This window comes from Gouania willdenowi, chromosome 18 (genome assembly GCF_900634775.1).
Source record: "Gouania willdenowi chromosome 18, fGouWil2.1, whole genome shotgun sequence".
Classification (NCBI taxonomy): Eukaryota; Metazoa; Chordata; class Actinopteri; order Blenniiformes; family Gobiesocidae; genus Gouania; species Gouania willdenowi.
The window spans coordinates 24,888,815-24,913,190 of record NC_041061.1 but is presented as its reverse complement, the minus strand read 5'-3'; the positions used below and the strand labels follow the sequence as shown (position 1 = coordinate 24,913,190).

General features: G+C 36.7%; 1 protein-coding gene across 1 annotated transcript; it reads left to right on the top strand.

Annotated features, from left to right (window-relative positions):
* Positions 1-7,204: 7,204 nt before the first annotated feature.
* ap1s1 (adaptor related protein complex 1 subunit sigma 1) lies at positions 7,205-23,053 on the top strand. Its single transcript, XM_028474413.1, has 5 exons — positions 7,205-7,372; positions 13,607-13,785; positions 20,485-20,593; positions 20,692-20,829; positions 21,957-23,053. The coding sequence occupies exons 1-5, from the start codon at positions 7,370-7,372 to the stop codon at positions 22,002-22,004; spliced, it is 477 nt and encodes a 158-aa protein (XP_028330214.1). The 5' UTR covers positions 7,205-7,369; the 3' UTR covers positions 22,005-23,053.
* Positions 23,054-24,376: the final 1,323 nt, after the last annotated feature.

Genomic DNA, 24,376 nt, shown 5'->3' with positions numbered 1-24,376 from the left:
TATTATCTGCAATTTAATGCTGTAAATGTAAGAGAGACAAACAAATGTACAATCCAGTAGTCCCCCCCCCCACCAGATATTTATCAACAGTCCATCTGACATTTGATTGGCCTTGTAATATGCAAAAACTTTTTTTTTTTTTTTTTTTTGACTTCGACAGCCCTACAATTTAGCTGTTTGAAAGTTTCATATTAGTAATACAGTATGAATAAACATGTTGGCTGAAGTAATAAAATATATCTGGTCTTGGCATAAAGATACATTACGGCAACAGGAAAAATTGTAAAAAATTCATTCATTCATTCATTCATTCATTAATAAAAGCAAGACTTGTATGTTTGTTCTACAAAATGCTGTTTGTACTTGAGTGATGATTAGAAATATGTATTTATATAACAGTTCAAGAAAAAGTGGGAAAAAAAATGAAGAAAATAGCATTAGAGGTATCAACATAAATTGCCTCATGAAAATGAAAACAAAATAATTTCATTTATTTGAAATAGAGCAGGAAGAAGCTAATGCATATCATGTCCTGGTCCTTTTTACTATATCCTTACAACATGTAAATCATGTCTATTGAAAAATAAAGAATATACATACCCACATGTCAACATCTGAGATATACACAATTTCTTATTAGTCGATTATTACACGTCCCTCTACCTGTACTTAGTAAACATAACCTCCTTATATTTCCTTTTAAAATAGTTTATATTTCAGCTTAGTTTTACTTCCACATTAAGTTCATTTCATAATTTTACACCATAAATAGATTGACACACAAATGCTCTTTCTATTTGTGTGTATTTTATGAATACAAATTTCCTTCTAAATGAAGTTATGACCAAGTTTTTCTTGAATGCAACTAAGTGCCTCACACCTATGTAGACTGTAGAGTTTTGTTCTCGGCCTGTCTCCCATTCCTGTGATTCATTCCTCACAGGACTGTGACAAACACGCACAACCAACCGGTCAGCTTTTCTCTGAAGAGTGTTTCATCCAGATACGTACTGTTCATTCCACTTCAGAAGGAAGTCAAAGCCAAAGCTTACCATAGGCCACATTCTTCCATCAGTGCAGCTGACAATTTGTCTCAATGCATTGTTGAGTGTTCATAACAGTAAATGTTGTACAACTGATGAAGGACGAGAAGTGTAAAAAAATTTTTAGCAGTACCCCGGTCTCATTTACAAACTCTCTGCTTTTCCTTTTTTAATGAGTAGCATAGAAAATACAAGATAATAAATCATAGATTTGTGTCCATAAACAAGCAAATGCTCTCCTACAGAATTTGATCAACCAATCATACATGTTTTGGATTGTGGAAGGAACCCACAACAAAGACATGATGAAATAATAATGAATTTCAACATGAACAGTAACTAAACCCTAAGGTTTTGCTGACATGAGTCTTGGCTGGTTTTTATAGGAAGGGGGGAGGAACTAGAATTAATCAATTAACAACACTACTTCATACCAAAAATACATTTGTTTTCAGCTGGAAAAAATTGTTTTGGGTATTTAGTTACTCTTGAGGTTGCATTGTATAGCAGAGTGGAGAGTAGCTTTGAAAATAGCTCCAATGGCTGGTTGTCTTACCAACCTCTTTGATGTTTAACCACATGCTGTAACCAGGATGTTTATCGACCTTTTAAAGTCCACAGGTGATAGCTTTAAGTCCATTCTGTAATTATACCACTCACTCTTTTTTTCTAAAAATAATCTTAGTGTTGGTGGAAACCTTCACTTAATCATTCAAATGTTTTGTACAAGTTGGCCTTGAGAGCCAGTCAACTTATTTCATATTTTCACCCATGGAAACTACTACTACTAATAATAATAATTATTATTGTTATTATTATTACCAGTGCTGTTTTCATTTCTACTATTATTATTTTTCCACAATTTTCTTTCTGTATATGCCGCTCTATGCCTTCTAATTGCCCTACGGGTATGATTAAAGTTTTCTTCTGATTCTGATTCAGTGAAATTGTGTCAACAGGTGAGTTCACATCCTGCATCATAGTTCACATACAGTGGTGTTAAAGTGCAAACATGATATCTGAGATGAGATATGAGCAGTATGGTCAGAGGAAGAGAAGAGGTCTACGGAGGACTGAGGTGGTACATTAACTACATTAACTAATATGACTCATTGATACCATCAGAGAACTGACCACTCATCTATCTGTGGTGACTGTGTTTGCAGAAAGTCATAAGGGACTGTGGTGGTGTGGCTGCTGTCGTCTGATCTACCAGTAGACCAGATTCCTGTGATCTACTGCAGTGAGAGAAGTCAAGAGGGTCAGGATGATGTCCTGCTGCAGGAGACAGGGACTGGATGTGCTCAGTTGTATTGCTTCATGGTGATATCTATACATGGCCAACCCAGCTCCAACTGAGACCTGCTGGATCACTGTCTCCTTGATTACATTATGTTTCAGAACGTTAGGTTGGTGGAAGTGCAGCCAAAGAATTCATGCTCTGTCACTCATTTGTGTCACAATAATGACAGTTCTATATCAATTAACAACATTCTCACCACACCTCTCTAAAATAAGCTGTTGATCAAGCACAGATTTAAGTCAGCAGTTAGCATAATGTAAGCAACATTTGCTTTCTCTTCAGCTCCTATCCAACAATGGAAAAAAACACAAAATAGAAAAATCTTTACTACGTCTTAAAAGCAACAGACCATTTTGCTTGTTTTATCTAAATGGGTTGTGTGTGGTTGAACAAAGAAGAAACCCTGAGGTGAGTTTATTCAAGTTGGAATATTTGTTAATTCAAATGTAGTTTAAAATGTTCAATAAAAAATGGGGAAGTATATTTTGTTATAAGCATTTTAGTCATTGATTTATATGGATTAAACAAATTTAACTGATGACTCAACATCCTATCTATTTACAATGGCTATGGATTTATTCAGTTAAGAGAAGAGATGAAGAGGTCTGAATCAAATGCAGAGAAACATAATGGTAATTGGGTCTGCAGTAAAGGCTCTCTTCTTAAAATCACATCTCATTCAAAATTACAGTGCAGCATACAAGTGTAATTTGCTATATCTGCTATTATTCTGGACAAAATAAAAATGAGCTTGTATGTCTATTCCAAAACCTGAGATTAAAGGCAAAAAAATGACATTTTATGTTATTAGTTTACAGCAATGTGAGCATACAGTATATGGGAGGCAGGCCAAGTTAGTTACAATTTCTCTTAAAACAGTGTTTATCTTCACTTTATGACATCATAATATGTGTTAAGGCCTATTTATCATGTTTCATTCTGTTGACATGTTGTAGAAAAAGGTAGTTCTCCTGCACTCCTTCATAAAGTGATCATTTCACTCTAAGGCACTATTGGCTGAAGTCTCTAAATATAGTTGTGGTTCAAGCACAATGTGCCTTCAAACGGCTGCTTTGGACATTTTGCTTCATAATCTGAGTGATTTAGAATGTTATTTATTATTAAAACATACAGTACAGTGGTATGTGTGATCAATGTGTTGATGTGAAGTGAACAGCTTGGAAGCTGTAAGAACTCATCAATGCTCCAATGAATGAAATGCTTGGGAACATTTACACTGCCATATGACTTGAAAGTCATTCCCATGAAGTCAGCGTTGTCTCCATCTTCACATCGGAATGGAATCCCAATGGAGCTGGCTTGATGTAGAGAACATGTGTCATACTATTTGTAGGACAGTGAGATGTTTGGAAAAAGATGGAGCTGAACGCTTGAGGGGCAAGGAGGTGTTTATTAGAGTGGATCATCATTTATTCACATGAGACACAGAAGCATCAATATCCAATCCCCACCCATCAACCCTCATTGGTCATTTGTAATCCTTAATTCACTTCTTGACTAAATCCACAGCAACCATGGTTAATACACAAAGACATCTCCAGCATGCAGTATGGCAGCCTGTTGGTCCTCGTCCTTCAGTGAAGAACTAGAGAGGCAGAAATGAGCTTTCTAAACATGTTTTCTGTAACCCTAACCATATCATGCTGGAGAGTCGAGTATGAAACTCTGACAGGAAGTGGATCATTTGCTGTGATGTTCTGATGTAAATGGATGAGTCAGTGTAACAGAAAAGTACACAAAGAACTATAGGTTTTTTACATAAACCCAGTTTTCTGAGTAATGTGTGTGAGATGTCTTGCTATGGGATATATGCCTCCGCGTCATTTCTCAGAAGCCCTATCTCATTAAGTCAATCTTGATTGGCTGGTGAATGCCGCAGGTAGTCCTGCCTAACTATAATATTCAAATAAGTAATCCTCTTCTCACTCAATGAGCAAGAAGGACTGTCTGGTGGGACATTTCACTCATATTACTCAGAGAACCGGGGTTATGTAAAGAACCTATAGTACTCCTTCATAACATTTGTTACGATGTCTCACTATGAAATAAAGTAGCTCAGGTTTATCGCGTGCTACACCAGCCCGCAGGGCAAGCACTGCATCGATCTGGACAGGAGAACCGCCCGTGCCACACATGGAGCAGAAACATCCGGCCAATAAAACCGGACAAAAGTGAGGGGCGAGGACAAACTCGCCACCACACCAATATCCTGACAGACAGTCCCGTGAACAAGGCCCAGGATGTGGCTGAATCCAAAGTCGACTGTGCCTGCAAGCCAGCAGGCGGCTACAGACCCTGACTCGTATAAGCTAAAGCGATCACCTCCACCAACCCGTGTGACAAGCGTTGCTTAGTAACAGGCTCCCCTTTATGCCCTGGAGACGAAGAGCTGATCGCTTTTCCTGAGACCCCTTGTCATGTCCACGTATGCGCGCACAGCGTGTACCAGGCACAATAAATGCGGTCGCTGCTCACCCGGTGAGGCAGAGAAAGCCGTGACATCAATAGGAGAAAATATGCCCAACAACTTTGGCACAAAAGCCGGGTTGAGCCTCAAAATCATCCTTGCATCGCCGGAGAAGAATAAGCACACGATGAAGTGCACTGACAGTGCATGGATGTCACTGACACGCTTAGCTGATGCTAAAGCCAGTAGCAACACTGCCTTCAGGGACACAAACTTTAAGTTTGCACTTATATAGGAGATAAAGATTAAATATATAAATGTAATTAATTTAATGCCTAAACATTAAATAAATTAAACTGTGTAACTGAGTGCTGGCTGCAAAAAAAAAAAAAAAGTGTTGCGCTGCAGCTGTCAGTGCGCTGTCCTCTGATCGGAGCAGAGAGGGAATAAATTAAGACAGGTTTGCTTGAAGCACAAGCATCTACTACTGAATCAATTCTTTTTCTGCACAAGAACATGGATTATTCTTATATTTGATATGTGGATTATGTAAAAAGATCCACTGCTGTCTCTGGCACCGTGGGCATGCTGGGCACCTGTGTTTGAAGTGGTGATTTCCCCGTGCGCTAACATTAACAGTTAACTGGTGTTTGAAATGAACTGGACATCAGTCAATTTCTATGAAGGTAGATATGTTGCAAAATGTGAGAGCTTGTAGAATGCGATGTGAAGTTGTAAAATGTGATGTGAGAGCTTGTAGAATGTGATTTGAGCTTGTGTATAAAAAATCCACACACGTGAAACAATTTTAATGTCACAATTGATGAGAAAAAATGTATAGACTGATACTTACACATAAAATTACAGCTGCAAACTTGTAATCCAACATTTATTCACATGTTTTTTAATTACTTGCGTAAATGATCGTTTACAACCGCAACTCACCGGTTACAACTTCTCCAATCTGCCGCTACAGATGCACAAACTACTCGTGTGAATCTGCGCTGCTTGAGTTTTGCAACACATTTTGCGAGACGTCTGTAGCAAAACTGATTCATTAATATAATAAATAACCCTGATACCTGTCGTAATTAATAACCCTGATACATGTAAAAAGCCATGAGCCCAATTGAGGATCTGTGCTTCCTTCACATCTGACTATTCCGTCTTCTTTTACAGTGTTTCCATCCACAGTTCAGAGACCAGGAGTGTGGAGTGGGCTACAATAGATGATGGTCATTTCCAGGGCCTGTGTCTTCTGTCCTTGCATCTTTGTGTGTGTGTGTGTGTGTGTGTGTGTGTGTGCGTGTGTGTGTGTGTGTGTGTGTGTGTGTGTGTGTGTGTGTGTGTGTGTGTGTGTATCTAAGCATGATTTGGTTTGATGTTCATTTTAAGTGTGGTGGACTTACATTTCTATTGAAATGTGATTTTGTTTAATACATCTTCAGATCACACTGTCCAAATTTCACCAACAGGTTCTTTTGTCCTGGAATTTAGATAACAAACATAATTCTACACAACATAACTCTCCGATATGGAATAACGGGAATGTTCTGTTTGGTAGAAAGTCTGTGTGTTATAATGATTGGTTTAAATGGAGATGTTTTAATATGTTGTGGATGTAATGGATTCCAATAAAAAATTTGGCTGGTTAAATATATATTTATGATTATATTTGGTTTATTTTCAATAACATTCAACAAAAAAAAAAGTGCAATTCTGTCAACTATTACATTTGCAGTGCCTGCACATTAAATTCACAGCTTTCCATACTTTATTTACACAATTTAATTTTTTTAGATAAAAAAAATGGGAGATGGAATTGATTGGACAGGTATTAAAGTAGACATTTTTTTTACTGTAAAAATAAATTATTTTTGAAAAGACACTTAATCCGATTCAGTTATAAATATTCAGATGAGATATTTCTGTTAGCTGCAAAGGCTGAAGGTATTTATTTTTAAGTGTTCAATAATATAATTCTGTGTAATGATTTCTTACATATCAAACGTTTGATATTGATTTGATTAAATTATTATCACAAAAAGAACATTTATTAGAAAAGGCTCATATATTTATAAAATAATAATGTTTTCCATAATTTCTCTTAAAAGATTATTTAAAAACAATGTAAAAATCTGTCCGACCTAAAAGCTGCTGTTAAAAGTTCTTCAATTGTTGAATTTAGTAATTTTTTTTTTTTTTTTTTTTTTTTTTTTTTTTGAGTGACGTCTGAATTATTTATTTAGTTTATTTTCTGTTAGTTTAAGTTTTTTCAATGTAGCCTTTGTTTATTTGTGAATATTTTTACATTTTTATGATTTTGGAGACTTTGTTATGTGTGTGTTGTTAAACAAAGTTTTAAAAAAAAGAAAGAAAAGAAAACTGGGACGGAAACACGTGATTCGAGTTGGTTCAGTCGATGTGCGCAATGCGCATGCTCAGCAGAGGCGGAAGTGCCGACACCGTGCACGGTTGGCACGGTGAGCTCCGCTGTCTGACGCTGACATGAGCGCTTAACCGAACCTTCTCCATACCTGGCCACAGCAACGGCGGTTCTGTATTCACGTTACAACCGTAAAATCTTCGCACAGAATGGTAAGTGACCCTGTTAGACGTAGCAGCTAACCTAAGCTAACTCTGGGAAGGTGTTACGTTCCAGGAAGTGTTTACCTGTCCGCTGCCAGCTGGCTCTGCAGGCCTCGCCGTCCGTGGTTCCCTGTCAAAGTTAGTGGGTCCTGTGTCATGTCATAGTCGCTGACATGACGGTGTGAGGAGCGTCATGCTCCAAGCATTGGTTTGTGTCACTGCAGAGAAGGTGTTGTCCTGCTTCAGGTGAGCTCCAGGTGATAGTCGGTGCCAGCACAGAGAGGGTGTGGTCTAAACCCAGGTGATGTTCTCAAGGCTGTTCCTCACTTCAGCAATAAGAGGTTGGAACAATAGGAATATGGTTGCGCTGCCCTGAAGTCTGAAGAGTTGTAAATTCATGTTCCAATGTGAAATCCAGCACTATTGGGCTTTGCTGCTTAAGCAGAGGACTTTGTACGTGTCTCTAGGTTCTGTGGTCCAGCCCCTTAAAGCAGGAGACGCTCCACTGACCACGCCCACATTCATATATACACATCCTATTAAAATAAACCCCTGCAACATGATCAGAAAATTACAAACCTACTTATTTTTGCTATATATATTTTATTGAAGATTCTTACTATGTTAGTCAGTTGTGGGTCAATCGCATAACTGATAATTACAATTATGGCGTTATTATAATCGTAATTGTAATTTAAAAAAAATCTGCCTCCATTGTAATTGTAATTTAGTTAGGATAATTTACTTTGTAATTGTAATTACTTTGGAAATTAACTAAAAACTGTCAATTACTATTCAATTAAACGGAAAACAGGTCTATGGCTTACACGTATGTAGTTAACTATTATTAAAATATGTCTCATATTAAGTTTTCCACTACCTGTCAGTGAATTTTCACACCTATACAGGTGGCAAGGGTTAGAGTTGGGACATAGTACAAGTTTTTTGAAAAGGGACGATACAATTTTACAGAGTAACAATAGTATGAATATAACTGATGTAGGGCTGGGTCTTCGATTTTTTTTAAAGAAAAATTTGAGTTTCGATTCAATTTTTTTTTTTTTTTTTTTCAATGACTGCAAACATCAGATATATTGTCTAAAGTGCAACTTTATTGCTGTGATTGTTAAAATGCATAGAAAAATCCCAAAATAAAAAGTAAATGAGGCTCTGTCATTCAACTATTTCAAGGTTTAACCCAGGTTTAAGCAAAAGTGCAACAGCAACTTCACAGAAGCTTAAATTTTCTGATTAAGAAGTCAGATAACATATTTTACAACATAACATTACAATAAAAAAAACAGATACATTCTTCCCTGAGCATCTCACATAGTGCAAATAAAAAAAATTAAACATGCCTATGGCACACACATAGCCTACTCAAAGGGTAAACAACATCGTGGACGGAATGCAAAAAAGTCAGAAAAATTTTTATTTTTTAGTTATTTTTTTTTAAACTTGAATTTGCAAAATAAAAATTGTTTTTATCTACAAATTCGATAAATCAATTAAATAGTTTTTTTTGCCCAGCTCTAAACTGATGTTTTGTACAAAGAGTTTATAGCTATTGCTAAATTCCAACTCTTGCCCCTAGTTGGGCTGTTACATAAGATATTATAATAAATTCACTAAAATGTAAATGTAAAGATGCTAAAACGACGTGGTACACTTAAGAAATCATTACAACGAAATATGAATAAAATTTTGTAGATTTGTAATTGAACTTTAGTAATTGAGAATGTAATTGTAATTGACTTTCAGGGGAAAAATTATAATTTATTTGTGTTTGGAAAAAATGCTAGATATCATAATCATAATTGATTTGTTATTGAACAGGGATATATGAAGACATAATTGTAATTGAAAAATGTAATTGACCCCATGTTAATACAACAATTACAAATTCTTTCATTACAGTGATGTTTATACATGGTCTGAATTATAAAGAACAATCAAAAACATAACGGTGCAATTACAAGAAATAAATTAATTAAAACAATTGCTTATCTTGCTTCTTTAGCTTTTGTAATCATCTTAGAATGGTAGCACTTACTGCAGAGTACTTGGGGATTAGTCAAGTCATCAGATGTGTCCCAGCCCTTAACACAATTTATAAATGGTCCCAAAATACTAGACAGTCGGGATCAGGTTTTATGCTGCCTATTACCGATCGTCCAAAGTGCAGATCACGATACCTATCACATGGATTGGCTGTAAATTTTTCAGTGTAGTTATGAGTGCTACCGGCTAGATGATATAAAATCAACTTAATTTTATTTTTTAAATTTTTCAAGAGAAAAAATACAAAAACATTGCAGGCACAATGCAGCAACTATTCAGTCAAAGAACTGAAAAACACAACATAGGTTCTGAACCGGCTAAATAGTGCAGAAAATCAAATAAATAAAAGGCAATATATCTCACAACACTGCTTATATCAAATATTGTCAAGTAACAAAGGGTACATGATTCAAAGTCAAATGCAGGTTGCATTTAAATAAACTATCTTAAGTTACTCAATCAAAAATACCTGAGAATATGGCTTAGCAAACTTTGTTGTGCATTGTCAAAGAAAAAACATCTTTGTGCTTACCTTTCTTAGAATTTATAGAATAAATTTTATAATGAGTCTGTTGCTTCGCATGTAAAATAAAATAACAAATATGGTCTTAAAGACCTTGAAACAGAAAAATAGCAGAAGTGAACTTAAAGTGCATTTGTTTTGAACAGGAAAAATATGTTAAAAAGCATTTGCACATGTGACTTGTTGAGAAGCATTGTGGGAATATTATTTTTAATAAAGAGGAGCATCTCTGCTTTTTCAGTCAAGAGTCTATTCCAGTGTTCATATATCACTCATGAAACTTAGAGGATGAGACCTTCTATAAGGAGACGTTCGATTTGAGAGTGCACTGTCTGGTGGAGTTCTGGCAGGGCTACGTCTGTGAAATCTTTACGTCTCGGTAGCATGTAGCGTGGCTCCAAGTGAGAGAGTAGTCTGCGGAACCCGGTGTCTTCCACCACTGAGAAAGGCTGGTTATCTAGTCCGATGAATACAATTTGCTTAACCTTCTGACTGTCGTGCTCATACTGACGAGTGTTGCCAAGCGTGGGCTGCATTAACTGCCGTCTGACTGTTGCCGTCTTCTTTTCTTTGTCTGTCGTGATCCATGAAAACTCACCATACTCTGTCAAGTGTTTGTTCTTCAAATGTCGGATCAAGTTTGTTGTTTTGAAACCTTTTAACGTGCTTCCTCTGCAAGGTATTTTTTCGTTGCATGTGTTGCAGGATGCAAACTTTACATCACGATCTTTTAGAAATTCCACACGGCAGACATGTTTGTTGTTGAGGTTTGCCGCTGCGCGCCTGCGCAATGTGAAGGGAAGGGGGAGGGGGACACTACCCTGCGCAAAGAGCGGGGGTTACGTTCTAAAAATAACCCCCCAATAGCGAAATCCGCAAAGTAATCAGCTTTATTTTTTTACAATTATTATACATGTTTTAAGGCTGTAAAACCCCTTACCACACACTTTATACACTTTTCACAGACAGATGTTGACATTGTGGGTTTTGTCAGAGAGAAAACTTGCAAACATACAGCACTTCAGGGTGCGCAGGATCATATGAGTTTCATATGAGAGTTTGAAGCAAAGCCCAGCCCACCAGCGACACATCCAACTCAGTGAGTTTCACTGCCTGCTGAAGCTTTTTCTCATCTCATAAACATAAACTAACAGTGATAAAAGCCGGTGTGATTAGCGGCTACTGCTATCCTAGCTCAGTTCTGACTTTCAAAGATGAAAACTACAGAGAGAACTGATTCTCCTCCACGCCAAATCCTTACTGGTACGGTCCCAGTTATAAAGGCCGTGTCATACAGCTACTGGTGGTCACACACAGCTTCTACTCCATGGTTGAATGGGTGAACAGACCGGTGTCCGTGTTGACGTGACGTCATTGTCAATAAATGACGCGCGGCTCGTATCTCACCGCCGCACAGGAAAGATTTTGCATCTGGGATGCATCTGTCCATTGACTTTGTATGTAATCTGGACGTGTGGACATTTTCTGACACATCCGGTGTGAACACAGCAGCTAATCAGGAACACAGAACACAATGCGCGGGTTCTCCCTTAGCCAATCAGGACGCAGAACACCACGCGCATTCATATGCAGTAAACAAAATGCATGCAAAATTGCACTGTAAAAAAAATCCGCGAATCAGAATGGTGAACCGCGATATAGCGAGGGACTACTGTACATCTTTGTGCAATCAGTGAGCTGAAATCAATAAATGTAGTTTTCATACTTACTCAAATTATTTCTTGTGGGTGTAAGACAATTTCAGAGGGGTATTCTATAAAGCGGGTTATGTTCAAATTCTGAGTATGTTACCATGGCAACATTGTCCGTGAACTAAACCTGGTCGCTGGCACTTTAATGAACCTTAACACTTTTCTTTGAAACACATTAGTAACATCACACACCACTGATGTGCTCACATCATTACTAATGTTGTGTTGCTTTGTTTTTTTTGTTTTTTTGTGCGCAAATGGTAGTTTTCTTTGTGGATACAGATCATTAGGTGAAAGACACTGAGAGGTTGATCTGCATTAAAACATCTACTGATGTCTGTAGTAAAGTTCCCTGACTACAAACCTGTGGATAATATAAAGGAGGAGATGACAATTTAAATGAATCCACTTTTAAGGCTCGATTGTTCTTTTATGCTGTAATACAGTTTGACCTGTAGATCACATATCTTTGAAGTTATGATGGCGCAGTGAATTATGACACTGCTCTTGGAAGCGAGGGGTCACGGGTTCGCGTCCAGCTTCAGTCTTTGTTTATGACATATTTTTAGGACGTTGGGATGACTGGCGACAATAACACATTAAAATCATTATAAATGATGCGAAATCAAGCGGCAGTCACTGTCTTTATAGCAAGTGTAACAGCAGGGCTCTCTGTGCAGTCATCTTTTGCTGCAGCCACGTCTCTACGGACACATTTTATTCATATTATTCACCGCTCGTCACATCACTGAAGCAATAAAGTGATGAAGCAACCAAAAAGTGTGACTAATTACGGGGAATTTAAGCCACTATAGTCACTATAGACTGAACACACCTTTAGAACATGCTCATATTCCTCAAACACCGGCTTATTTCACCCATCAGGGTGAATAAATCGCTCTCTTCCGGGTGGTTGCCATGGCAGCTCGAGTAATCGCTGATCCATTGATGATGGCTTTTTATCGCGCGTGTGCACAAAAGTAGCACATACGACTGATTTGTTGCCCAGTACTCCCAGGGCTCAAGACTGCAAGAAAAAATCCTGCATATGCAACTTTTTTTTTTATTTTTTGTCAGCATGTGCGAATTTGATCTGGTCCCATTGGTGCAAGTGCTTATGTTTTAATGCTGTTTTAGACATTGAGCTGTGTCTGGGGAGTAAGTATAAACTTGTGGCTGGCTCGTTATGCCTTCACCGTGTTTGTTTACCAGCAAAGTAAATAGCGAGGGTGGAGGGGCAGAGGGAGGAGTTGTTCCTCCTATGGCGTCAATAACTGCTCAAACTTTCTAGTCTGAGCACACGTTTAACAAAATGTGGAGCAAAGAAGAGATGGAGGAATTGTACATTTTCACATTTGAAGCCTCACAATGAGGCAATGGGGATGCATATTACTGTTTGAAGACCTTTAAAAAGTGAAATATGCATGATATGAGACCTTTAAACTTTTGTAGAATAAAGTCTGACACAAATCTTGGTTAAGCAATTCCTTTTTTGTAAAAGCAAAAAGTTTAGAGATCTCGGGGGGGTCAGACAATACACTGTATTGTCTTCTCAATGAAGACAATACAGTGTAGTAAATTCTATACAGTTAAAATTATATAGAATGTCTGATCAATAAATAAAACAGTATGTTGCATCTTCAAATTCTTATACATCTCGGTTTACATGAACTCATTGTTATATAAATGAATATTTTTTTTTAGTAAATGTATTTGAAAAGCTACAAAAAGTAACTTGAATTTGATAATGCATTATCATGTTTTCAACACATGCTAATTGCTCATTTCTTGCTACACATGAAACATGCATATTTTACCAGCACATTGGCAGTTAAATTAATCTGTTCCCACACAATTAAAATCTCTGTTTTCTTCTAGAATAGTGTTTGTGCTTGTTTCGTTATTTGCTGTGTTTAAACTTGTGCATCCTATCGATGTGTGTTGTAGATGCGTTTCATGCTGCTGTTCAGCCGGCAGGGGAAGCTGCGCCTGCAGAAGTGGTACACGGCCACTGCTGAGCGGGACAAGAAGAAGATGGTGCGGGACCTCATGCAGATCGTCCTCGCTCGCAAACCAAAGATGTGTAGTTTTCTAGAATGGAGGGACCTTAAGATTGTCTATAAAAGGTAAAAGTGATGAAATGTAAGAACCATCAGCTTCTGCTTTTTTAGCTGTTGGAAGTATGCATTTTTAACACTTTGTTTTCAGGCAATGTACTCATCAGACTGCAGTTTGTTTTGACCTTTTTATGAGCAGATGCTAGAATAGGGTAGAATGTCACGCATCTGATACATAGGGTTGATTTGTAGCTCAGTAGCATTAGGTTGAAGGTGAAGTAATGGCGTAAGATAGTGTTAGAGTTTTGAGATACTCTTGTGTTCAGTACCTGAGATTGCATACAGAGAGACAGAGGTTTTGCTTTGCTGAATCAATCAATCATTTTATTACAGATGATAGGAGTGTGACGATTAATCGTAAGGCAGTTAAAAATCGATTCATAGGTATCACTGTTGATATCGATTTTCTGAAAATTGAATAGCAGTACTTTTTTTTAACCAGCAGAGGGCGGTGTAGGCGGCGGGCGGAGTCTGCTAATACTTTCTTTCTGGCTGCCTTCAATTCTTAAATATGTTAATAAATGATTCATTACCCCTTTAGCACCGAAAGAATATCTATAATATTACTTGAATATCTGTAAAAGTCACGTTTCTCTATTAGCTCTGTCTGCTAGCATAGCTTCTCTTCTTCACTGTTAGCTCTATTAGCTCTGTCTGCTAGCATAGCTTCTCTTCTTCACTGCAAGATATCTGCATGCCAACCGACCACTGTGTTACCAGCGCCCTCTGCTGGTCCAAATAAATATGACGTAAATCAGTGCAATAACGTTTTTTTTTTGTTTTTTTTTAAAGTCCAATTGTTAAGGCACAAAATACATTTTCAGTTGCACTTTTAAAAGAAAAAGAACTATTATGCAGTTTTGCATTGTTTATTATAGAACCAGAATTTAAATTAATAGGCTTCACTTTCATTTGTATTATACCTTTATTTATTTCATTCAAGATTTATTTTTAGTTAAATTCCATTTTTTTGAATAGTTTATCAAGGAATTCTTTTGACAATGAAAAATAGAAGGAAAATAGTCTACAGTCCCATTTTGTAAAATAAATCGGGAGAGAATCGTATCGTGAATCGAATCGTATCGGGAGTTGAGTGAATCGATACATCCCTAACAGATGAGCAAAAAAATGAATCAACAACAACATAAAGTCAATAGAAGAGCAGACACTCATCTAAAACACAGTCGGCTCACTCCTGGGCCCCAAACGTAGTTTTGTTTATTCTATGGTAGTCTCATGTTTCTCCTCCCTTTGCCTGGCACGATACGGTTATCGATATACCATAGTATTTTTATAATGTCTTCAAAACACTGATAAATTGAAATAATTTCACCAAGATTTATATTTATAGATTTGTTATATATTAAAGTCTCAACAAGTAACAATTAAAGTCTCATTTTGGTCACTATAACTGCGGTGTGAAATTTTCATACCGTTACATCCCAAGTTGAAATGAGCTGTTCTGAAAGTGTGTCCTTGTCCTAAAAGTGGCAGCTAACAAGTTGACCTGAATATATTTTATTAATATAATTATTGAGTATAAAGACATATAATTATAGTATTACACACAAAAAGAAATGAATAATAATCAATTCCAACAATAGGGAAGCTCGTGGTTACCCGATAACAAAAATTTAAACCAATTAATACTAACCTTTGGATTTTTAAAAATGAGGTACCTATGTCAATCAACTCATGGGGCGTGCAACACGTACATAACACAAGCTCCCTAAACAAACCCTACCTCACCAGTTTTCTAGACCAGTGTTTTTCAACCTTTTTGAGCCAAGGCACAAATTTTCATTGAAAAAAAATCCCAAGGCACACCACCAACTGAAATTTAATTTAAAAAAATGAAACTTTGTAGCCTATTATAACATTATACAGTAATTATTATCAAAGTGTCTTGAATAGGAATGGAAAAAAAAAATCATTCATATTTTGCATACTTGATAAATGTCATGAGAGGGAAAAGTATGTTTAAAAAAAGAATCATTAAATATGATTAGAACTACATTTTAACTTTATTCTGTTTATTTGTTTTATATAATAGTTGTTTTTTATATTATGAAACTTTATAATATATATATATATATATATATTATTTGCATTCTGTACCATATTTCACGTGTCACACATGACAGTTTTCCCTGCTAAAACTTTGAATATCAAATGAATATGAACATTTGATATCTCATCGACAACCAGTTAAGTTGACATGCTGGTTTTCCTAGCAAACAAAAACCTCTGTGATTATGAAAAGAAAGTAGAACAATCTCTCTGGCTGACAGTACCACACTGATTTTGCACTTTAGTGTGTCATGTGCTGCTTTTACTGAGACAGTATATTATTGTCATTAGTTTTTAAATAACCAACAATAATTAAAAGCCACACATTGGAGCTTGTGGACATTTTCAACAGATTTGTTTTAAAGGGGGGTTGTGTTATTTTATTTAATTTTTGAATAAGAGGTCCGGCAGATGAGTAATATTTCACTCAACATTGATTGTTCAATCAAATAGTTTCATATATAAGTATATATATATATATATATATATACACACACACACATTTGTGCTGCTATTGAGTTGAAATCACATTTTGTTGTTTAACCTCTTTAACCCCAATGGACCTGCCGGCGGGGGCAGCTCAAGCTGCTGTGACTCCCATGGGCCTAATGTTTATTATTATCGTCACCAAACTTCCTGAAGTTGATGTCCATACATTAATTAAATTTTTCCCACTTTTACAGCATTCAATATTGAAAAATTGCTTTATATTGACTCTAAATCTCTAGGTTTCTTTTTTTTTTTTTACAGATTTCTGTATTTGAGACATGAGTTATTGTCACTCAGTATCATATATTTCCAAAATTTCACATCATCTGTAACCACTAAGGGTCCTTCTTTAATATGAACAAATATTAGCCACGTAGAAGCTTAGAAAAACCTTATTTATTATGGGTATGTGACTTTCAGCAAAAAGTGGCTGGGGTTTAAGAGGTTAAGACATTAAACACAAGATGCTTAGAAGACAGAGTTTCACTTGCAAATAAATATGTTGTAATGTCATGTTTTTTATTTGCATTATTTTACATGGATGAATTTATGTTTGGATATGATAGAGTTGTTGAAACATTACTTCTAATAATCCAATAATTAATTCCCATGAAAAGTTTCTATTTTTGAATATTCCCATAATTCCAGAGTTTACGTTCCCGTGGAAATTCACCAGAAATGTTCTGCCCACTTTGCAACCCTTATCATAACTTGGTGATACAGAGGCAAAAACAAAGCAAGAATGAATCGTGCTTTACAGGCTACAGTGAATGATGAGTGAATCATCTCCAATAACATTCTGCTCATTGTAGGCTCAAAGATTACTGGAATCATGGTAGGAAATTACCCTGAATGTTTCCTGTTGTGTCTTTTCCTTTGTTACTGTGAAACACAGGAAAATAATGGTGGTAATTCTATTAACAGATATGGACGCTTATTGCATTCACTTGAATAAAAAAAGTTTCTGTTTTTATGAGTAAAGTTTCTGTTTTCATGAGTAAAAGAAATCCTGTTTTACATAATCATTTTGAATGCAATTCAGATGCATAATTTTGTATCCATGGAGCATACCGGTGTCACGTACTACGTAGTTTACCTCCGTACTGAGATTATAACCCTAACCCAATCCAATAAACAAATGAAACATGTGTCGGTTCACTTTGAAAACAAAAAAAAAATAAACAAAAATTAATTCCTTTTTTTGCAAAAATGTATTTTCCGGTAGTGCACATATATGCTCAGTATATGTGCAGCTGATCTCAAGGTAAACTCAGTCAGTGACACCCTACTGGTTTAGTTGATCTTGGAGAAACACAACAACGTCCAGCAGGTTCCACTTTTCTTTACGCCTTGACAAATGCATTGACCTGAGATGTCTTCTTAAAGTTGACAAACTGATGATTATACCATCTAAAGTACTCATTGACAGTAAGATTTCCCAATGCCATAAGCCTAAAGTCAAATAAAAGCGGATTCAATTGAATAATCAAGGCATGGCGCAGCGCTGAACATTAAGCTGCGATCATACTGTAGTAGGAGACAGTCATGAAAATAGAATAAAACAGGATTTATTTTACTCATAAAAACTGAAACTTTTCTCATAAAAACAGAATTTTTTGTGAATGCAATAATCTTCCGTAAACAGAATAGTGGTAATGTTTAATTGGTTTGTATGTTCATGTCCAAGACTGTCTGAGAAAAAAAAAAAAAAGTAGTTTCACTATCAAAGGCAGGGTAGGTGATTTTCTCTAGATACACTTTTTAATTTTTTTGTTTGAAATTTCTTTTATATCCTGACAGAAATTAAGATCTTATCTGCTCTGAAAAAGGAATGAAGAAAATCTGTCATCTGTAGCAGCTGTTAACCTTTAAAAACTTTGACCAATGAAAAAATATGGTTAGTTTTTTTATTATTATTATTTATATTTAAGCTACTGCAGACAATACTATAGACAAGTCCACAGACGTGTAATAACAATACATTCTATATGACAAAAATACAAGTATGTGTGTGTGTGAGAATGTTTATGGAGGAATCAGGAAAAGGAAATATTAATATAAAAGGGCATTTTTAGGCTAATTACAAAATAAATAACAGTAAGTTTCAAAGAGTAGTAAGATTATCTATTTTGTAGAAATTGAATGATTTTGGTTTGAAATTGAGGGGTTTCTATTGTCAAATTCAGGGAATGTTGACTGAGATTCTTTAAGAATATAGTCAGATAGCAGATTTTTTTTATTTCCAATTGGTGAGTTTAGGTTTCTTGGCGATGGTTAGGGTGACAAGCAGTAGTTTAGTATGTGATGAATCAAGAGTGATGGTTGAGGTATCTCCTAGAAGGCAGAGTGAGGAGGATAGTGGGATGCGGCAGTCCAGGAGGGCAGAAAGGGATTCTGTCACCTGCTTGGTTCTTTTTTTTTTTTTTTAACCAATCACGTCTCCATCTTGACTCCTCGTGTGCACGAGCCCGCACTCAAAGTTCACTTCAGCTTGAAGTCACAAACAGATGGACATTCTCCTTCAGGATTTTTTTGGTAGACGGCAGAATTCATGCTTCCTTTTATCACAGCAAGTCTTCCAGGTCCTAAAGCAGCAAAACAGCCCCAGACCATCACACTGCCACCACCATATTTTACTGTTGGTATGATGCTCTTTTTCTGAAATGCAGTTACCTTTATGCCAGATGTAATGAAACACAGACCTTCCAAAAAGTTGAACTTTCGTCTTGTCAGTCTACAGAATATTTTTCTAAAAGTCTTGGGGATCATCAATATGTTTTCTGGGAGAAATGAGGGGAGCTCTGGTGTTCTTTTTGTTTCAAGTGGTTTTGGTCTTGGAACTCTGCCATGCAGGCCATTATACCCAGTCTCTTCCTTATGGTGGAGTCATGAACACTGACCTTAACTGAGGCAAGTGATGCCTGCAGTTCTTTAGATGTTGTTGTGGGTTCTTTTGTCACCGCTTTGATGAGTTGTCACTGCACTTTTGGGGTAATTTTGATCGGCCAGCCATTCCTGGTAAAGTTGACCACTGTTCCGTGTTTTCACCATTTGTGGATAATGGCTCTCACTGTGGTTCGCTGGAGACCCAAAGCTTTAGAAATGGCTTTATAACATTTTCCAGACAGATGGATTTCAATTACCTTTTTTCTCATTTGTTCCTAAATATCTGTGGATATTGGCATGATGTCTATAGCTTTTGAGGATCTTTTGGTCTACTTCACTTTGTCATGTAGGTCCTGTTTAAGTGATTTCTAGATTGAACAGGTGTGCAGTAATCAAGCCTGGGTGTGGGTACAGAAATTAAACTCAGGTGTGATCAACTACAGTTATGTTTTAACAGGAACTGTGGGGCAAACACTTTTTCACACAGGGCTATGTAGCGTTGGATTTTTTTCTTCCTCATTAATAAACCCTTCATTTAAAAACTGCATTTTGTGTTTACTTGTGTTATCTTTGACTGTTTAAGTTTGTTTGACCTAAAACATTTATGTGTAGAAAACATGCAAAAACGTAAGAAATCAGGAAGGGGCAAACACTTTTTCACACCACTATATGTGTATATATAATTGTACTTAACTAAATCCTAAAGATATAAATTAAAAAACGATCATATTAACATATGTAGATATATAATATATGACATTTTTTTTTTAATATTGTATTACAGGTATGTAAAATCAAGCCCTTCCTGCCCGTAACTAATTATTAGCTGCTGATTTAATGGAAATACTCTAGATTTATTATTAAAAATGTCTTTTTTATATTTTTTTTTGTCTATTTTTAGTCAATAGTCAGATATAAATGTATAGCTGATGCCAACAGCTATAAACATTATTAGTCAGTGATATTAATTGTGCTTGAACTCTTTGTAAAACAATAGTATTGGTCACTCCTTTACTGAGATAAGTGTGTGTGTGTGTGTGTGTGTGTGTGTGTGTGTGTGTGTGTGTGTGTGTGTGTGTGTGTGTGTGTGTGTGTGTGTGTGTGTGTGTGTGTGTGTGTGTGTGTGTGTGTGTGTGTGTGTGTGTGTGTGTGTGTGTGTGTGTGTGTGTGTGTGTGTGTGTGTGTGTGTGTGTGTGTGTGTGTGTGTGTGTGTGTGCGCGCGTGCGTGCGTGTTCGTTCATGTTCATGTTCATGTTCATGCAGGTATGCCAGTCTCTATTTCTGCTGTGCAGTAGAAGAACAGGATAATGAGCTGATCACACTGGAAGTCATCCATCGCTTTGTAGAGCTCCTAGATAAATACTTTGGCAGTGTGAGTAGTAGATCTCCAAGTAGCTTGAATTTTTAAAAGAGCAGTAGCAATGTTTCCGTTGGTCTTTTGACCAGTGTTGATTTTATGTGTTTGTGCAGGTCTGTGAGTTGGACATCATCTTTAACTTTGAAAAGGCCTACTTTATTTTAGATGAGTTTTTGATGGGAGGAGAAATCCAAGACACATCAAAGAAGAGTGTCCTTAAAGCTATTGAACAATCGGACCTACTGCAAGAGGTAAGCTGCATCCAGTATTAAATTTACCAATAATATCGCTCATCTCTAAATAAAACCTGATAATGGCTTAAAGTAGTGGTCCCCAACCAGCAGATCTTTGAACGGTATATGTCCGTGGACGATTTGGTGCTGGACAACCCACTCTCAAACATACCTCCAACATGTGTCATTTAATGACCGAAGTTAAAAACAAAAATATTAAACTAAATGTATGGGGGAAAAAAACCTAAATACAGTTGAAAACCAAAGAAATGCAAACACTCCCTTAACTAAAATGAAATGACAACATAAAAGGTGTCATGTTAGCACAAAAAGAAGGAAATGTGTGTTAAATAGATTATATCTTTGCTATAACAATGCTTCCTGGCATTGAATCTTATCCTCTTGGAAAGCCTGTTTATTTTCCTTTTAAATGGTGCCACATTTGTAAAGAGTGGGTTGGAAGTAAAACAAACAAACCCAAGTGTTAAACCAAGGCTGTGTTTGAAATGGCACACTCCATACTACACACTACAAACTCAGTAAGTACATACTGTCTACTACTGTATATACTTTAAGTATGGTTAGGATGATTAATATAGTGACCGTTCACACTGAAGTATATTTCCAAGTTTCCCAAGATTTTGAACCTACAATGACAAAAACCTGAAGCACACTGAAGCTACATATCTCTGATGAGACCCTCTATTATGCTACTGACAAAACTCTTGGTTTACTTCAAAACAAGAGCTTTATTTACGAAAGGGTTAAACTAATGGAAGACAATAAGAGATGCTTTTGTTTTGAAAAGGAGATGTTTGATTTTTAGCTTGAAGCCCGTCCCAGGATGATTTTACATTCCGTTCGCAATGCATCTATGGACGGTTAGGGTGTGAAGGCACTACATATTCATTTTGATGTCAGTCTTGGTATGAGTAGTACGTTAGTATGACATTTCAAACAAAAGTATCATTCAAACCAACAATGTTGCTAAGGAGAATTTATTTCAATAAAGCTGATGCATAGACACACGGTCGCCACAGAATTTTGAAAAAAAAAAAAAACAGATTTGTTCAAGTTTGTTTAGCGATGAAGGAAATCCAATCGGTCCTGTCTGTGTGTCTGTGTGTGTGTCTGGTGCTTTGCAGGAGGATGAGTCACCCCGGAGTGTTCTGGAGGAGATGGGCCTGGCATAGTGAGCGGCAGACTATGGACACATGGCAGGGATGGAACCTACTCGGACTAACATCGTTTGTTTTCTGAAGACGGATGTACAGGGCAAGAGATGCAGTGGTGTGTGGGCATGTGTGTGTGCATGTGTGTGGTGTATGTGTGTCGCTGGTAGAGCTGGATGTTCCTGAGCTCTAAAAGGAGTTTGAGGTGTTTGAGTTGTGCTGTGTGGGGTGGAGCCACAGTGGATGGGGGGGGTGATCTATTGGAACGGGCCCCGGACAGAGACTGAACCCAGGACAGTACAGCAGGATCACTACTGCTCACAGTCCCTTTGGGTAAGGAGGATTTTGGCTTCCAGTGTGCATTCTTGTAGTTTCAAGCTCCTTGGATCTCACTGTTAAAGTCTAAACTGAAACCAACACTAAACGATGCGACTTTGACACATAATCAGATGATCTTTGTTTTCCAACATAATAGTTTTCTGGGATTTTCTAACTTCTTCATATGAAAGGTCTGTCAAACAACAGTTTAGAGATATTTAAAATGACGCAAAGTACTTTTTTTGACTGTCAACACACTTGTGAGTTGTGTTGTTGCTTTTTGTCACATTTTGATGCTGAAATGAAATGTGCATGAATGCAAACCTTTGAGTGAACAAGAGACATTGAAGCAGCTAATCCTGCTTCCACTTTCTTGTTGCTGAGCCTTGTAGGTGTCAGATTAACCGAGCCGTTTACTGCAATATGCACTGAACCACTCATTTGCATCACTCATCTCACACACACACACACACACACACACACAAAGGGAAGACAGAAAGGACCACTCTGGGTTCAGCTCTTTTGAGGTTTACTTCCATATGATTGACTTTTGATGATTCAAAAAAGTCTTGGGTATATAATAGAATGTCATATCTCTTCCTCTAATGGGGACATGTGTCAAACTCAAGGCCCAGGGGCCAAATCCAGCCCTTTAGGACAGTGGTTCTCAACTGGTCTCACCCTGCGACCCAATTTTGCCACCGTCATTAAATCGTGACCAAATTTAATCTTATTAATCCATTTAATTATTATTATTATTTTTTAAATAAATCTATATATTTGCCTGTGCAACAAGCATTTCACAACAGGCCTGTCAAAAGAAAAGTTTTTTTTCAAAATAAAAGACAAGTCCAACCCAACATGAGAGACATTAGGTATTTATTTATTTTTGACCAGCTGTCCGTGACCCACCCAGTACAGGTCCGCGACCCACTTTTGGGTCCCGACCCACCAGTTGAGAATCACTGCTTTAGGACATCCTTTTCGGTCTGTAGGAGAAAGTATAAATGAAATTGTGTATGACCAAATAATTCAATTGTAGATATTTCAGTCCCTGTAAATAAACTAATTCAATGAAATTCCATAATGTTTGGGGAGTTTTCCCATGCTTTTATCACATGATGGCCATCATAATTTAAAATTGTTCCAAAATCTTGTAATTATCCTTAAAATGTTCGCCAATACTTCCCCAAATTAAATAAAAAATGGTTACAAAATCAAGGAAATGTGAAGTGAAGAATTAATATCTGTCACTTATTTTATTATTGAGGTCCCCTGGTCCGTATTTGGCCCCTGAACCAAAATGAGTTTGACACCCCTGTTTTAAGGGAAGACATGATCACCTCATCTAGAACCAATGCAAAGCCATTGGGACAACATGGTTCTACTTTTCCAGCTTTTACTTCATCCAATGAAGATCAGTGAGATGAATAATAATTGTATTTATTTTATTAAAAGGTTATTAGGGTTTTGCTACTGATTAGCTCAGCTTAGGAGTTTGAATATGTTTAGTATAGTCTGGTGTGTTGATGAACACTTGCATTGAGTGAATTAATCAGTTTTTGTAAAGATAACATTTCAAAATGCAGCTCAGACGGATGAATTGTTATTGAAATGCTTCTGTTTAGATGGATACTCGTCTTTGGAGTGATGAACCCACATGTACTGTTATAGCTTTTTACATCACCTTCATTCTTATCAGTGTGAAACAAAGTGGCCCAGATTTTCTGGGGTTGTAGACAAACAGGTTGTCATGTTTTAACTGTGACTGTATTCAATTTGTTTTCACAAACATACATTTCCATAGACCACATGGTTCCATTTTTACCTCTGGCATGGATGGTGGGGCGTCAATATCAAGTGACATCTAGGGGTGTCCAGATGCAACCCATATTAATCCAATTAAAAAATCAGCACAAATCATACATACTGGTCTGAACTATATAGTGTGAAATGTTAGGTCTTGATCAGGTGATATTACCTGTACCCTAACAGAAAACGATGTTAAGCAACAGAAGGTATGAGAAAAAGTGACCCATTTGTTTGTTTATAATGAATGGGTTAGTTTTTTTAAG